The 17,734-nt window shown below is 40.5% G+C and overlaps 1 protein-coding gene across 2 annotated transcripts in view; it reads left to right on the plus strand.

Annotated features, from left to right (window-relative positions):
• Positions 1 to 401: 401 nt before the first annotated feature.
• The window catches only part of MOSPD2 (motile sperm domain containing 2), a 39,484-nt gene continuing 22,151 nt past the window's right edge, over positions 402 to 17,734 (plus strand). For both annotated transcript variants that reach the window (XM_054581077.1, XM_054581078.1), the window contains exons 1-4: positions 402 to 503; positions 674 to 743; positions 14,924 to 15,079; positions 16,725 to 16,811. In XM_054581077.1, coding sequence (XP_054437052.1) covers positions 495 to 503; positions 674 to 743; positions 14,924 to 15,079; positions 16,725 to 16,811 — 322 coding nt within the window. In that variant the 5' untranslated portion in view covers positions 402 to 494. The remainder of the gene's footprint in view (positions 504 to 673; positions 744 to 14,923; positions 15,080 to 16,724; positions 16,812 to 17,734) is intronic.

Here is a 17,734-nt window from a genome sequence, read left to right on the forward strand (position 1 = left end):
CCGAGGCTCCAAACCTCCCGCCCGCGCGCTGCATCCTGGGAGGGCTGGGCCGGAGTCCGCATCAAACTCTGAGTAGGTGGAGCCGGCCAGGCAGGCGGAGTAGCTGCCGACCTAGGCACAGGAGGCGGGTCCTCCGGGGAACTGGTGAAAGCGAATGGCAGGCGGAGCTTGCTAGGGCGGAGTTCCGCGGGGGAAGCGCCTTCTATCCGAGGCTGGCGGGGGTGGACCCGCAGTGCAGGGGACGCAAGGGCGGGGCAAGAACAAGAAGCGAATGGTAAGCCAGGCCAGGGGTTTGGTCCCGCCCCCAGTCTCAGGCGGCTGTATTTTATTGGCCAGATTGGCTACACCTCCGCCCGCCTTCCGGTGTCACGCGACCGCCTCCACCTCCCACCCTTCCCTCTCTACCGCGGGGCTGGCCTGGCCGATGAGGATATATTGGGACAGCAGCCTTGGAAGTGGGGACGGTGACTGCCATCACGTCTACGTCCGCGACCATGGCCGAGGTGAGAAGCTGATCGCACCGCAGCGCCGGCAGCCCTCTCCTTGGACCCGGAATCCTCCTCTGAGGCGGGGGGCGGGGGGGGGAGGAGGGGGCGTTCCCAGGTGCAGGTGGACTGAGCAGAGAAGCGGGATGGTGCGCTTGCTATCTAAGCGTCTGTTTTCTCCCTTCCAGTGTCATGCCCAGAATAAAGCCAAGCTCATCTCTGAGACCCGACGGAGGTTCGAAGCCGAGTATGTGACAGGTGGGTACCGCATTCTTGGCATTCAGGCAGGTGTGCAATGACCGACCCCAACTTTGCTGGAGTATTTGGTGGCATCTCTGGGAAGAATTAGGGACAACTTCGACCCTTACAGGGACAGTGCCCTGCACGTTTCCAAGGTTTTCCTCTCTGTAACATGGCATGCACACTGCTCCAATTCGGCAGGTGATGCGTCCTTTGCTTGCTAAAGGATTCATATAAGTTGGAAATCAGTGTTTCTAGCATCTGGAGTTTATGAAACTTGCAGGACACTTTCCAGGCCCACAGCACTGGTGACACTGGCCAGTCCATGGTTCCTCTGCTGACATTTCACCAGCAGCAATCGCAAGACTGAACCTAGAAGGTGCCATACTACTATTCACGTGTACTTAACTGGGGATGCGAATTCCTTGGATATTTTGCCTAATTCCACATCATACAACCCAGCATGATACCCACGGAGTGGGCCCTCCAGTGCTGGAACAAGTTTTCATCTTTTCATCTCACACTGCGCCTAGCAAGGTACCTGCCTGAGAGTCCAGAATTGATTTACTGCTTCAACATTCTGTGTCCAGATGTCACTGATACTTGAGTTGTCCGATGTGTAATTGATGATTTAATCCTTGTAATTTTTTAAAACATGCAGGATAATTATAAATGTAATATAAATTATAATGCTAATCCTGACATTGATAGCTTAATTGTCTTTTTCTCTTCCCATTGCTGTGAAATGCAAATACCTAGGTTAGGAGGATTAAATGAAAAAGCATGTATCAAACAGTCTAGCGTGAGGTTAGCATATAGAAGTCCCTCAATGAATATTTCAATTAAATAGTCATTTTGTTTACTATGAAAGGAGCTAAGTTTTCACATCTTGACTTTACTGCTAAGTAGATAGAGGTTGCCAGAAAGTTTACACTGCCCTAGATTATGTTAGCTGATGACCTAGAACAAATGAGGAAATCTGTGCCCCCAAAAAACCCAAACTGGTCAGTAAATCTTTTCATCCCTCCCTGTCAATTTTCTTCACGTCCTAGACTTTGCACCAGAGGGTTGCAAAAGCACTTGATTCCTTTTTAGTCCAGAGATCTCATTTCTAATAATACAGCTGGTTCCGGTAAAAAAACTAATTCTGAAATTTTGTTCTCTAGAAAATGTGTATAGTACATGGTTTATAATGTTTTAAGAAGTAACCCAGAACTCTACCTAAATGAACTTGTGTCTCCCCAGTAGTCATTTACAAGAGAGGAAGCAGAATATAGCCACAGAAATGTAGCAGTAGACAAGATCTCAAAGGTCATCTTCCTCCAAACTTCGTATTTTTAAAATGAAGAAAGTCAAGTTAGAGAGACTGATTTTCCCAGAATCTCTAGTGTGGTCCTGGCCAGGCAGTTCAATTGGTTGGAGCGCCGTTCAGTCCACCAAAAGGCTGCAGGTTCAGTCCCCAGGTCACAGTTGGGGAGCATACGGGAGGCAACCCCTGCTGTTTCTCTCATGGCAGTATTTCTCTTTCTCCCTCTCCCTCTCCCTCTCCCTCCTCTTCCTCTCCCCCTCCCACCCCTTCCTATCTAAAGTAAACAACAAAAAAAAAATCTCTAGTGTTAGTGTCTGGGCCAGGGCTGGTGCACAGGTCTTCTGAACTTCACTATAGTAATCTTTTGGCCACACCATCCTGTCCAATTAGATCATGTCACTCCCCAGCTTGAAACCCTTCAGTACCTTCCTACTTTGTTTAGAATAAAAATCCCTGTTCTTTGTGGTAGCTTGCAGTGTAAGGCCATGTGTGCCCTAGTTCTCACCCGCCCCTCCGTCCCCCTCTGCTCCTGCTCCCTTTGCTTAGTACAGATTTCGCCACTGCCTGCAGTGGGAAGTGTACTGTACATTGCAGTCCACTACCTGTGCACACACAAAACTGAAGCAAAAGTTTATTAAAGAATACTTACTCTGAAAACCTATGACTCCCTGATGCAGTGACCCACAAAATTGTTATCACAACCTACAAACATAATCCAGTGTTTGAAAAACATGACCAGCCACATTGCCTCTCTTATGTTGTTCAAACAAACTGAGTCTGTTTCCATCTGGAGACCTTTCCATTTCTCTATGCCTGGAAGGCTCTTGCCTCGGTACTGTGTACATGGCTAGGTCCTTCTTTTCTTTTCCATCTTGGTTTAATTGTATCTGAGAGGCCTTTGATGAGGCCTTTGAGAGGTTATTAAATAACCTCCCTGTCTTGTTTATTTTGTCTCCTTTGCAGGTCTTACTGTAACCTGTAATTATCTCATTCATTTGTTTACCTTCTTATTGTTCATTCTCTCCAGTACACTGTGTATAGTCAGGGGCAACCTGTGGACACTGAGGGCAAGGTCAGACTCACATCTGTATACCGAGCACATTTCTCAATACATACTCATTGAATGAATGACCATAGCAATGCTTAAATATATATGTGTGTGTGTGTGTGTCTGTGTGTGTGTATATATGGAAATTAGTCAAAGTCATTATTAAGAGCTTTCCTAACAATCTACTCCCACCCCCACACCAAAATCTGGCAAAGAGCAGCCCTCACAATATGTCTGATAAGGACAGTGTTATTTCTAAGTAAAGCCCTGTATGGCATTAAATATAGGGTTTTGTCCTTAAATATACGTATTCGGGTATGTGTGAATGCACATGGGTGGGTTATCTGCACAGCCTTTGTAAATATTAATTTAATTAATTTCAAGACTTGCACCCTGGCTGGTGAGGCTCAGTGGATTGAGCTTCAGCCTGCAAACCAAGTGGTCGCAGGTTCAATTCCTGGTCAAGACACATGCCTGGGTTGTGGGCCAGGTGCCCGGTTGGGGTGTGCAGGTGGCAGCCAATTGATGTTTCTCTTCCTCTCTTTCTCCCACCCTCCCCCCCTCTCTAAAAATAAAATCAAAAAAATTTTAATATAAAAACTTGCGTGGAAAGGGAAAATAAAAACCTTTTAAGACTTTCTTAAAGTTTCAGCTGTTTCCCGAAATACAGCATCAAGTTAAGGTAGCATAGGAAAGTGATTAAAAACGGGTTTTGATTTGCCTGTGTTCTCCTTTTCAAGTTTACTTTTTAGAAGTTAACTTAGGTGTTTAGAACATCCACTTTCCTTTTTTCTCTTTCATTTCACCCTTTCTGTTGTTTCAGAAGAGGCTTAAGGCAGATTTAAGCAAACTAGATGTTTTTCTAAAGGAAAATATTATCTGCAAGTGTATCCATTTCAGCATTGGCTGTGCTCCAGAAACTCTTGGGAGGTAGATTCCTGGGAATTCCAAGGACATTTTTGTTAACATAGAAATTAAGTTACCAATTGTGGATAGATTTGTAGCTGGCAAAAAGAAAACAATACAAGTCAGTCATTGTTTTATTCATTATTAATGATCCTTTTTTTCCCTCATTTTTTCTGTGAGAAATTCCATGCTGAGTCTCAAATAAGTAACATTTCCTGTTCTCTGTTCCTTCTTCTTGTGGCCAAAGTGAGAGACTAATCCCTGTGACAATAATTTATTCACTTCCTCAAATACTCAATATGTGCTTACTTGTGAAACAGTGTGTCGATATCAGAGAAAGAGCTGAAGAAGGGTAAAACCCCTTCCTGCGCTACTGGAATCTAGTAGGGGCGTTAAAACAGAGCTAAATGTTAAAGACAAATTGTAGGAAGAGTGCCACAACCCTTTCTGTAAGAGTCAAACACAAGGAAAAATCACATCTGGTTGGGGTGGCTGAGTTAGCAGAGCTAAAAAAAATTTCCACAGAAAAAGTGGTGTTTCTCATGGACTTTGGAAGATGGTGGCACTCAGCCCGGACGGGTCCGATAGAGTGAGCTAAGAAGCTCAAGTGAGGGGATGGGGACATGTTTGGGAAGCCAGAGGAAGGCCACTTTGAGGAGCCCTGGGAGGGTAGGCACACGTGGCTATAAGGGCACTGGCAGGCACCGTAGTGTTAGAGAGCCTTGGGCACCTAAGCGGTGTGTTTGGGCTTTAGTGAGTTTGGAGACCTACCTAGTCAGGCGGTTGGGGGCTTATTCATTTTAGGTTTGTTTTCTGACTTCACAAGCAAATGAATCCATTTAAATGAATTTGGTACTACCTAAAACGTCTGAGGAATCCCCCATAAGGTAATCATCCAGAGAGAGCCCTGCTAATAGTGGATGCGTTCTTTCCTCTCTTCTGTACATTTAAACATCGTTAAAAACCATTCTAAATGTAATTTTTGTTGCATTTTTTTACTGACATGATCTTATTTCCCCATATTTATGAAGAAAGCAACGCTTCAGATGGCCATTAATATTCAGTTCTATAAATTAAAGATAATTTTCTTATTCTTGATCTTATGTTTTTGGACATTTACATGCCAGTTTTTTGTTCATACAATTTTTTGGAACAGTAGTTCAGATTATTTACTTAAGACCCATGTCTAAAAGTAGAATTACTCGCTTTAATAGTGTATTTTTAAGACACTTCACTTTCCTCTCTAGAAATTGCACCAAGATTCATTCCCACCAGCTGGTAAAAAACGTGTTAGTTTCACCACTGTCTTACCCACATTTAGTTTCATCATTTCTTAACTGATAGTTCCATTTTAGTTTGCATTGCATTTGATTACTAGTGAGATTAAACTTCTTTTCATATGTTTCATCCATTTGTAGTTTAATTTTTTTAATAGTAAGGCTTTGTATTGGTTTGGGGTTTTCTTGTTTATGTCAATTTTACTTTTCATTTTTTGGAAAGGAATGGGTAATTCTTTTGTCTTGGCTTAGTATTTTTTGAATTTTGAAATGTCTTATATGTACAAAATATATAAAACATGAATAACATAAACACTCATGTACTCACCACTTGGCCAAAGAAATAAGACTTCCTATGATCCCCCTTCCCCAGGCAGCTGCTTATTCTGTATTTGGTCTTATTCTCTTGCTTTTCGTTAGCTTTACCACCTATAATGTATTCCTCACCAGTACTTTACTAAATTTACCTGTTTTTAAACTTTAAGTAATAGCCGAATATATTTTTCCATGGCTTGCCTCTGTTGCTCAAAAGTGATTCATCTTGTCTAGCGTAACTATACTGTAATCTATTCCTTTTTAGAGCTGTGTAGTAGTTCATAGAATGAATACTAACTGATGGATTTGGGGTTATTTCTAGGCTTTGCTATTATACACAATGCTGCTGTAAGCATTCTTATGCTTCTGAGGTACTTACACTTTCTCTAAGGCAGTGGTTCTCAAAGCTGGTCCAGGAACTGTAGTTCCCTGAGACCATTTCAAGTTGCTTGAGAGGTCAAAACTGTTTTCATAATAACATTAAAACATCATTTTCCTTTTTCATTGTCATTCTCTCACAAGCAGACAGTGGTGTTTTCCAGACATTACAGGGCATGTGATGATGTCATTGCTTGACAGCTGATAGAATGAATGCTCGTGTGTTCTCATGTGTCAAATTTTTCTCAATTTTAACACCTTATATAGTAATGACCAATAAATATAACCTATATAAACAAGAAAGTTCTTCGGGGTCCTCAGTTATTTTTAAGGGTGTAAAAGGAAGCCTGAGACCAGAAAGTTCGAGAACTGCTGCTGTATAGTTTGTACCCAACACTGAAATGGGTGGGGTCATAGAATCGGTGTGTTCAACTTGACGAGGTAATACTGAACTATTTGCCAAAGTGATTGTACCAATTTTCATTTTAACCAGCAGTATTTGAGTGTCCTTGTTTTTCCACACCCTAAAATTTAGCATTGTTAGTGTTTTTTGCCCATCTTATGGGGATGTTGGAATATCTCATTAGGGTTTTAATTTGCATTTCTTTGAGTACCAATCAAGTTGAACATTCCTTCACATCTCTATGGGCCATTTGGTTTCCATTACTGTGAAAATCACTTCTTCAGGCTCTTCTTGGCACACTCTGTTCATCCATATAAATTATAGAATCAGTTTCTGTTTCCGGGGAAAAAAAGGTTTTTGTATGGATATTGAGTGGAATGGTGTTAAATCAGAAAGTCAATTGTGGGAGACTTGATGTCGTCATGGTTGAAACTTCCAATCTGAGAACCTGGTATAATTTTCTATCTGCTAAAGTCTTTCTTGTTGAAGGATTTATAATTTTCTCCATAAAGATGAACCCATTTTTGTCAAATTTATTCCTAGTTTACATGGTTTTTAAGTTCATTTTTGAAAATATTTTATTTTTGTTAAGTGGTAAGAATTTATTTTCTAAATGATTGCCACTGGTTTATAGAAAGTGCATTTGACTTTTTACATTAATACAGAATTCAGAAACCTTATCAACTCGTGTTAATCTTAATCATCTCTAGATGAGTTTGTGATTTCTGCATAGACAATTAAATCACCTGGAAATGACAGTTTTCTTTCTAACTTTCCAATTCTTACATCTTTAAATGCTTTTACTTTACCCTGGCTGGAACCTTTAGTGTTGAGTAAAAGCAGCGCTAACAGCCTTCTTGGTTTATTCCTGATCTTATAAAGAGAGCACCGAACTTGTCACCATGAAGGTCTCTATAGAAATCCTGTATCAAAATAAAGACATTTCTTTCTATCCCTGGTTGCTGGTTTGGGTTTTTGTTTGTTGTTTTCTTCATTTCCATCTTGACTGATGGTTGAATTTTACTAAATGCATGTGTTCATCTATTGAACACATTAATTGCATCTGATGAGATGTTCACTCAATGGTCTTCTTTTAATAGTGTGGTAGATTATATTAATTGGTTTTTTAAAATACATTGTTGAATTAGCTAACTCATATTTTATTCAGGAGTATTGAATCTCTTTACAAACTGGCCTGTAATTTTCCTTTCTATACTTTTTTTGTGCATTTTTGACATCAAGATTATGTAGTTTTCATGAGGTAGGAGATGAAACATAAAAAAAATTTGTATTGTTATGAAGGAGAATACATATATTAACTGTATGTTTTGTCAATTAACTGTGAATATTTAAAACTAGGGTAACCACTTGAGAGACACAATAAGATATTTAATTTCCAAGCCAGAGGAGCCATGAAAAGGAGAAAGAAGAAAACATCATCTCTCCAGCAGGAAGCAGGAAAGGAGAAAAAAAGCAATTTAGTAACTAGAAAACAGTAAAACAGCAGAAATAATCCAATCTTATCAACAGTTACTACAAATATAAACAAATATATACTTAGCAGAGTAAATTTTAAAAATCTTAATTGCATGCTGCCTATAATAGACTAACCTAAAATAATGTAAAAAGGTTGAAAATAAAGAGATGGAAAAAGATGTACAAAACAAATATTAACCAAAGTAATCCTGTGTAATCTGTACTTTCATTAGACAAAAATGTTATTTAGGGTGAAAAACAATACATATAAAAGGGGATACTACTAGTGATAAAATGAACCCTAAAAAGGTGTAACAATTAGGAACTAACAACATAAAAAGTATCAAACAATATAACCTCAAAAATACATAAAGCAAAAGCTCCCAGAATTATAAGGGAAACGGAAGAAATCTACAAACTACTGAATGATTTTAACAAACCTTTCAGAAAGAGAAGCAAGCAAGAATCCTTAAGATTTTAGATTTTAACAACACAGTGAACGAAGTTGACAATATGTGTGGGTGTATGTGTGAGTATATAGACTCTTCTACCCAACAAATAGAGAATATATTTTCTTGAATATGTATTTTGTTCTTGGAGCTTTTGCAAACATTCACTACATATTAAGTCATAAAGGAAGTCTCAGAAATTCCAAAACGGCTAGATCATACAGACCACGTTCTCACATCATTAAGCAACTACATTAGAAGTCACAATAATCAGGTACTTAAAAACAAATCAAGTGCTAGGAAACTGAAATGACACACCTCTAAATAACCTATAGGTTAACAACTTACTAGCAATGTGTGTAATTCTTACTTCTGCTAAATAACCTGCAGGCTAACAAGGATATCACAGTGGAAATTAACAAAACACTTGAAGCTGAGCAACAACAAAATATCTTAGGAGCATTCATTAGAAAACAAGGCCCAAATAAAAATCAGTTAAAGTTCGATTCAAAGAGCTACAAAATGAGCACAAGGTAATACAGAGAAAGTAGAAGGAAGGAAATAAGATAAGAGCAGATATTTGTGGTGTAGGAAAAAAAGGTAGTAGGTGTAAACTGGGTTGGTTTGTTTCTTTTCTATGTGCCCCAGGCAGGAAACAGCTCTGCCACCACCAACGCTGGGGTGAACAAAGGACTATGGGTCTAATTTGCCTGGGTCATAAGCTGGCTTTCTTAAAGGACTAGTAAAATGAACAAACCTCAGATGACCGATAAAGAAGAAAGGGAGAAGGCAAAGACATACATTAGGAAAAAAAGCAAGATATCATTATATATACATGTGTCAGAGGTTTTTAAAATCATAGGATTACAATAACCAGCTTTGTCACATGAAGTTAATAAGCTTAGATTCAATGTAGAACTTTTTGGAGCAAAGAAAAATCAAGTAAAATTGTCTCTGAGAATGAAAAAATCTCAATAGATCAGTGACTGTTAAATTCAATTGGTAGTCATAGATCGCTAGGATTCTCCATGCTCTGCCACCATGAGGTCTCACATGTACCAAAGGTGCAAGCAGTTTTGTTAGTCCCAGGAATGTGAAGATGATTCATAATGAGAAAATGCAGCAGAGGTATTCATCACATTCACATAATGCTTCTCATTGAGATTGTTGAATATGTACAGTTCAACCATCAAAACTCTAAGAAGATAAACATTGAGAAGGGTCGTTTCTATATTTGTTTAAGCCAATACAAATATAGTACATTCATTAACAAAATTAAATGAGGGAAAATGTTTATTTAGATAGAAACCACACTGGCTGTATGTAATTCACCTTGATGAAAAGCAAACAAACAAAAACTCAACAAACATAGAAAACTTTCTTAACTCTAAGCGTACCTTCTAAAAACCTACACTAAATGTCATATTTAATTGTGAAACTTTAAAATACTTCCCATGAAGTCAGGAGAAAACACAGTGATCTCCACTATTATTTTATCACTGTACAGTATATAAAATTACCTAGTTACCAATATGGCAAGACAAATAATAGGTACGAGGTTTGTCTCATGATGAGACAGGATAGTGAGAAGCTAGGAAAATTCCTTGGCAAGTGAACAGGGAAACTGAGACAGAGCTGAACACAGTGGCCAAGCACTTGACAACCAGGTGCAGAAGGTCCCCAGGGTGCAGAAAGGCACCCTAGTGCTTGGCAGAGAGCAAAACTGGGAAAACAAGGACCTTGCTCCCAGGGTAACCTCCTCTTCCCTGACCTTTCCTCCCTGGAGACGACATCTACGCATCAGTTGGACTTTAGCTCCAGGCCCAGAAATGCAGCAAAACCAGGTTGGTGACACCAGAGCCAGCTTCAATGACTAAAGATGCCCCCCTCCCCACCCCCCGCCACTGACCAATCAGTGGCGACCATGACCCTGAAAGGGCACCCCTGGAGGAGTGATGGAGAGTCTGCTGAAACCCTCCCCAGAGACCTCCCCTAAGGTTCCCCTTCCGAGAAAAGCCTCAAGACAAAAGACCCAGCACACCGCTCTTGCTCTCCCTCCTGCTCTCCCTCCGGCTAGCACCCTGTGCCGCTTCCTTCCCCTTTGTCTTCCCCCGCTTCATTCTTCACAGGCAGGCATCTCTTAAACTCGAAGGCAGTGGGCAGCTGGCAGCTTGTCCCAGGCTCCCCTTTACTCTGCCTTCCCAGTGAGGGAAGGCAGCCCGGCCTAGGCTCTCCTGTTGCTTCTTTGATGCTAAGCCCTGCCTTGTTTCATCGTCCCCAGCTTTAATAAATGTATCTTCATAGTGACCTGCACTCACGTTGTGACATCTTCCCTACACAAAGGCAAGGACGCGCACGCACACTACAGATGGCCCTGGGCAGACCCGCTCAAGGCCAGGCCCGGGCCTGGCAACAGTGATAGCAACACAAAAATCTCTAGACTGCATAGTAATCTAACAGAAGAAATGTACAACTTTTCCTTTGATGGAGAAAATTATAGAATGTTATTAAAGAGTATTGAAAGAAGACCTGAATAGATCAGCAAAGAGATGTGTCATCTAAGATATATCTTTTACATATCCAGCTCTTGAAGGATAGGAGCTGAAGCAGAAAAGCATCTTCCTTCTCTACACTGAAGTCAGCAAAGTCCTGTTTGTGTACAAGCCTAGAACTAAGAATGTTTTGGGGTTTTTTGTTTTGTTTTGTTTTGTATTTTTAAAGGGTTGCTAAAAGCAGCAACAAAAAAGGAAGAATCAGCAACAGAGGCCATATGTGGCCTTTGAAGTCCAGGATATTTATATATTTACCATCTGGCCCTTTACAGAAAAAGTTTGCCAACCCCTGCAATAGACTGGTGGTCCTCTATGTGTTATCCTGTACCGGGAGAAGCAGCAGCAGCATTCTGTGGGAACTTGTTACAAATGCAGATTCTGGAATCCCACTCATAAATTGTCGTTCTAAGCGTGGGGCCCCATAATCCCCGTTTTAACAAGCCCTCCTTGTGATTCTGATACTTGATGAAGTTTGAGAATCGCTGCTGTGGGCCAGTGGCTCAATCCCACCATAAAATACCAACCACCTCCTTCCCAGTCTCCCTCTGAGATTCAGGGTAGGTAGGTGTGGCCAGCTAATAGGATGCCCTTAAGGGAATATTTTGTTAATTAGGCACCTGATCACACCCATTCACTCCCATTGTTGACTTGTACACAGTCGAGCCAGAGAAAGAAAAGAGTTCTTAAAAGTCCCATCCTGGAGAAGAATTAGTCTTGCATTCTTAGCCCTAGGATTGGTCCTGGATAGTTACCAGTCAGTTGTTCGCAGTTTGGATGATGGGCGCCAGGAGGTCTGGTCACTTCTGGTGGCCTAGATACATACGTCAGTCCCTTAAAGGGTAATCAGAGGGTTCTCCAAGCAGTGACATGCTGGAAAGTTCACATTTAAGTTCCCAGACTAGTTAAAACAAGAATAATTTCCTCATGCCTGAACCTACTGGATTTTAGTAATTTAGCAGCTTGAGTGTAGTGACTCCATTTTATTTCTTCATTCTATTCTCCAAAATAATATCTTCCTAATCTCTATGCTTTAATTATTGTAAGATAAAGTCTTTCAAAATGTTGTCCTGAGTAGTAGGGGCGATGTGTGTGCGCAAATGTGATTTAATGTCTTCAGATAACTGGTGAGCGCACATCTTTAGCTTTTTTCTGTAACATCTGGACTTACCAAAGGACTAGTTTTCCGTAAACTTGCTAGCACTTGAGCGTTCAGCTGCCTGGGGGATGTGTTTGAAAGCAGCAAGTTTTTCATCATAAGCACAGTTATGATTACGCTTGGCCTGTGGTCCCAGGCCCAGTTTTCCTTACCTTGGATGCTCCATCTCCTTTCTGTTCTTTCTCTCCCCCACCTCCCCCCTCAGCCCTCTTCTCCATCCTCTTCTGCCCCCACTTTTCTCCTGCTGGTCTCCTTCCTCCTCCTTCCTCCCCCCTCCCCCGGCCACCGCAGGCACGAGTCCCTCCCTAAGCCCCTCCTTCTCTGTCTTTTCCTTCCTGTTTTCATTTCTACCTATGGGTAAATGTTTAACAGGTATTTCATATGTAAGTACATGTTTTATTAATAACAATAATTAATCACTTTATTACAATCAGATTGCTAATTTCAAAGATCTATATTCCTACAAGCCATCCAAGAGCGGTTGGCTTTAAATCTCTTAGTAACGGGCACCGACTTCTTTATGGTATCCTCCATGGTAATAGCAGCAGTGGCAGCAATAATAAAAGTAACAATAATGTTTTACTCTTATTATGACTAGTATTTATAGAGATTTACCAGTTGCCACATATTGTTCCAGGTAAGTGATTCTCAGAGCTTAGTCTGAAGACTCTTGGGGATGCCCAGTAGTGTTTTGAGGAGCTGTGAGCTCAAAACTGTTTTCATCGTAATATTAAGCGACCATTTGCCTTTTTCGTCGTGTTGACCTTTGTACCGATTACACAGAAGCACGGGGGGTGGGGGGGGGGGCAAAGCTGCTGCCCCCTCACCCTGAACCCAGACCAGTGGTCATTTTAGCCTTCGTCATCAGCCTTCTCCATTTTTGTAAAAAAGCCAGTTTTATTTTAGAAAGTCCCAGAAAGCAGCACATTTTATTAAATCTCGACCCTTGAGTACATGTTTTTTAACGTTCTGTGTGACAAAATCGAGACGTATGCGTTAAGTACTTCTACATGCTTGAGTTGCGAGCGGAATTAGTCACTTTTATTTGAAAGAACTGGCAAGTAAGCTGTGGTTATTTAGACTTAGGTATTTGGCCAAAATTTGAAAATGAATAAAGTCAGCCTGTAATTTCAAGGAAAAGAGCGTATTGGTCCAGTGCGGAGGGCTGTCTAGCAGCCACACTGGGTGGTGGTTTTTCAGGGGACAGGTCCTCCCACGGGCCCCCTTCATGCTAAAGAGCGACAGCTCTTTTATAGCCAACTCATGTTTATAAATTATAATTCAAGGAAAGATGTGTTTTGAATGCTGATGAATTTTCAAATAACAGAGCTAAAAAACATTTTCCAAGGTTCACCTACTTACTACAGAACCACTTGTTTAGATCAGAAAAATAGAGCCCAGATATTGAAAGCCATTTCCACGGTAACGCTCTACAAATGCATGATTTATGGCCTAATCTTTTATTTTATAGAGCTTTAAACTTCCAAGTACTTTCATATATACATTTTCATCTGATCCTCACACAACTCTGTGAGTATAAAAGCAGCTTAAAGATAAGAAAATTGAGACTCAAAAAAGATAATTCTCTGAATGCACTTTGTATTTTCCTGCCCTTTGAGCTATTATCTCCAAGGGTCTGAAATAAGGCAGAGAAAATGGAGAGCAGATAGAATCTATGAAATTGGGCAACGAATAGGTGCAAAATAAAGTGGAGATGGAGCAACTAGAAAATTTTCTGAAATTTCTTGCTTGGGCCCCTGGGAGGGTACCATTAACTAAGAAAACAAAAATTGAGAAGGAATAGATTTAGTCAGCAAATGTTTCCTGGTTCTTAGAATGGATACAGTGCTGTTACAGTCTCTATGAGAAGATAGGGCATGCATGCCAGTAACTCTGATTCAAGTGGGAAAGTGGTAAGTGCCTTAAGAAGGGTTTAGTTTGCCCTGGCTGGTGTGGCTCAGTGGACTGAGTGCTGGCCTGCAAACCGAAAGGTCACCGGTTTGATTCCTGGTCAGGGCACATGCCTGGCTTGCGGGCCAGGTCCCAGGTTGAGGGGCTTGTGAGAAGCAACCAGTAGATGTTTCTTTCCCTCTCTTGCTCTCTCCCCTTCCCCTCTCTAAAAGTAAATAAAATCTTTCAAAAAAAAGAAAGAAAGGCTTATTTCAAGCCCTGTACCTGTTCACAGGTGAGAAGGAATGACCTTTGGGCTCTGGGAAAATTCTATGGAAGAGGAAGCCTTTGAAAGGAAAAGGGAGTCTTGCCAGACAGTAGAATTTGTACAGAGGTGGTTGTAAGGATACAAGGAAATTTCAGTTACAGAAAAATAGTGAGAGAAGGCATGGGAGGGGGAGTATCAGATATACAGGTTGGGAAGAACATAGCATGTGTGTAATCAGATAATGAGAAATTATTATTGAAAACAATTATTCCAATAAATTACAGGAAATGTTAACTGCTGCATAATGGTCAGTTTTCCACTTCGTATTTAGTTTTGTTTGTTTTTTTTTAAATCACATTTGCCAGACAGGTCTTTTTAAGTACAACATAGTTCATTGTGTATAAAATTTCATTTTTCATTGACTAGGGTAAGGATTTCATGTTCAGATAACATAACTGATCATCCCAGATGTTGGTTTATACTTATAGAGAATGTCATACAAAATATTTTACTATGGTCTTATTTTTTTAAATCTTTGGTGGCTTATTTAAAGTAAATCTGCTCTCTTTAGATAACTTTATTCTCTTCACACTTAGAAATTCATTAATCCCTTAAATTGCATTTTCATCTGAACTGTATCCCTGTGTCTGTCATCAAATCCCCTTTGACATTAGTGTTCGTCTTCCAGGTCTTCTCCTTTGACATAAGTGTTTGTTATTATTCACTGAAGAATTTGTCTGACTTAGTTATTTCTTACTGTTTCTTCCCTAGAAAAGCCAGATAAATATGATCCACGTGATGTCGAAAGGCTACAACAAGATGATAACTGGGTGGAAAATTACTTATTTTGGAGACATGATGTTGTAGATGATACATTGAAGATGCTCGATGAGAGTTTTCAATGGAGGAAAGAAATGGCTGTCAACGGTAAGCTGTTCAGTCTACCTCGAACAGTATACAATCTCCTGCATAAATGTTACTCTTTTACTTTGATCTAATAGTATATTTGCAAATATCCTTAGCAATCATCACAAACATCAGAATATAATGTTTTAAACAGTCTCAATAATACTTTGAAAAGAGTGTCACACAGCCAAGTCTAAGCCGGATCCCTCGGAAGGCGATCAGATCACCAGGGAGCAGAATCACACTCAGGGTCTTTGCTCACAGCAGTCTCCTAATCTGTGCTTGTTTAGTTTGGTACCATTAAACAATAACAAGACAGCATCTTCACTATCAAGCCTGGAGACAAGGACATACTATTTGCCTGTTTTTCCTCTGTTGTTGACTTACGTCGTCCTCTCTCCCCAGAGTTCCTTGTGCTAATCAGGATTCCGTATAGAATTGATGAGCAACGGTCCCCAAAGAGCAAGCCTATCCCCAAAGATGCCTTTGGCAGCCTTCTTTTAACTGCTTAATTTCAAGGCCTACTTCAAGATTGAAATTTTCTCCAGAAACTGGAATTTTAAATCTTAGTAGGGGTTTTATAATAGTCTCCAAATATATAAAGAACTCTTCTCAGGAAAAGTTACCCATTATCTTTCTCCTCCGGAAAATTTAACAAGAAACTGCTGTAACTGCTGGTTTTGCTGGAGTATATAGAAGGATTTCCTGATCTTGAGGGTCATAAAACTGTGGAGTGACTGAGTCTGGAGACTTAATACAAAGTAGTCAACAGATAAATCCAGAGCAGACACTGCCCCCAGTCTTTGCACTTGTAGAAGGAATCCCTCCGAAGGGGAGTATTTAAGAAATAATTTGATTGGAAATGTCAAAACTGTAGGTCATTTCAACAAACAGGTATTTATTAATCAAGCAAAGAAATACTAATCTATTTCTAGATCACATAAGTGCAGAATGAACTTTTAAACCTAATAATAGTTTTTCTTACATAGAATTGCTTGTTTCTAGTGTGGCAAACAGCAGACAGGTGATAAAAGGAGGTGGAGAAAGATACCGAAATCTTTGCAAGTTCTCAGGGAACTAACTACCGGTGAATTGAATGAAAGCCTTGGCACTGGCTACCTCGCTCTGTTGGTCACCAGCCTCACTAGAGACTGTACAGGCCCTTGCTGGTCCTCCTACTAAAAGAGCTAGCATTTTTTTGAAGTATTTTCCACTTGCCCCAAGATTATAAAATGTATTAAATCCTACTGGATATCAAGTTTTGTAGAAATGTATTACTTTGCAAAAGAAACCACAGTGATTTTTTCATTAATTCTGGGGCTGTAATATGGATATTTACTGGCATGTTTTCTTGAAATTATCCAGTAATGACAGTATCTGTTTGCAAGTCTTTAACAACCAGAACATGGAGATGTGTCTACATAAATATGGAGCGACGTGTCAAAGGGCAACGGATGTTTTTTATTTCTCTCATCTATGCGTTTATATGGTTTACCTAGTGAGAAACACCATTTTTATTGCCATTCTATCCAGGTGTTTGAATAAGCTTTATCTTTTTTTTTTTTTTTTACATCAGAACTATTATATCACTAACCTTTACATTGTGACTTCTTTTTTTTTTTAAGGCCTATGTTATAATTTCTCATCAAAGTTTATCACTTTTTAGATCTGACTGAATACTCTATTCCAAGATGGTTATTGGAAATTGGAGGTATTTATCTCCATGGTTATGACAAAGAAGGCAACAAGTTGTGTAAGTATATTTAACTTCCATACTACTGGCTTTTCATGATTTTGCGATGTTCTTATGTATCTCAACAGAATAAGTAATAAGCAGCACTTTCTCCGTATGTACCAGACAGCAAGTTTCCTATAACAGGATTGTTAGGGCCATCTTGACTTAGCGTCAGATATTAGTAGTTATACTACTGTTTGCAATATAATAAAACAGACACAAAGGCAAATACTACATCTGCTAACACAGCCAAAACAGTAGCATTCAGGGTCATTACCTTCTTTGTAATTTGATATTAAAATTCAACCCTTTATTTTTACAAAAAACCTTTTCGCCAGTCCCTAGTAGTTGATAAACAGACTTTTTTCAAGTTTCCTAGTTAGTCTGCTTCCCTTAGCTTCTTCCTCAGTCCGTATTATAGCAGGAGAAATGGTAACGCTCATCCCTGCTGTCCTGACGAATCTTCTCTCCCCCTGGCCCAAAATCCAGCTTGGTTTTGTACCAAGGCCACCACTCGGCGGGAGTGTCAGAGTCCCATCCCAAGCAGAGTCAGGGCAACTTATCCACCCTCCGTGACGCGTGGTCTGCGCCTGTCTGAACAGAGCTCTTTGCATTTTCCTCCTATCTGGCTCCCCCTTCTCGGTGTTCTCACTTCTCTCCTTCCACCTGTCCCTTAAATGTGCTTTCCTGGCTTCGTTCCTTTCTTGGCCTCTTACTTTCCAACTGATGCGGCCTCTGTGGGCAACCTCAACTACACTGACCGCTTCCCCTGCCTCCGCCAAGCGGCAGTGAACCCACACCATCCCCAGGCCACATGCATGTACCTGTCCAGCTGCCCGCCAGCCTGTGCCATCCGATGCATTGCCGGCCGGCTGCTTTTAGTCCGCGCCTCTGCTCGGTCTCTGTACTGCCCAGCTTAGGCCAGGAACCATCGGCTTTTC

Source organism: Pteronotus mesoamericanus, unplaced genomic scaffold (genome assembly GCF_021234165.1).
Source record: "Pteronotus mesoamericanus isolate MK-2021 breed Mesoamerican mustached bat unplaced genomic scaffold, CSHL_Meso_final contig_65, whole genome shotgun sequence".
NCBI classification, from domain to species: domain Eukaryota; kingdom Metazoa; phylum Chordata; class Mammalia; order Chiroptera; family Mormoopidae; genus Pteronotus; species Pteronotus mesoamericanus.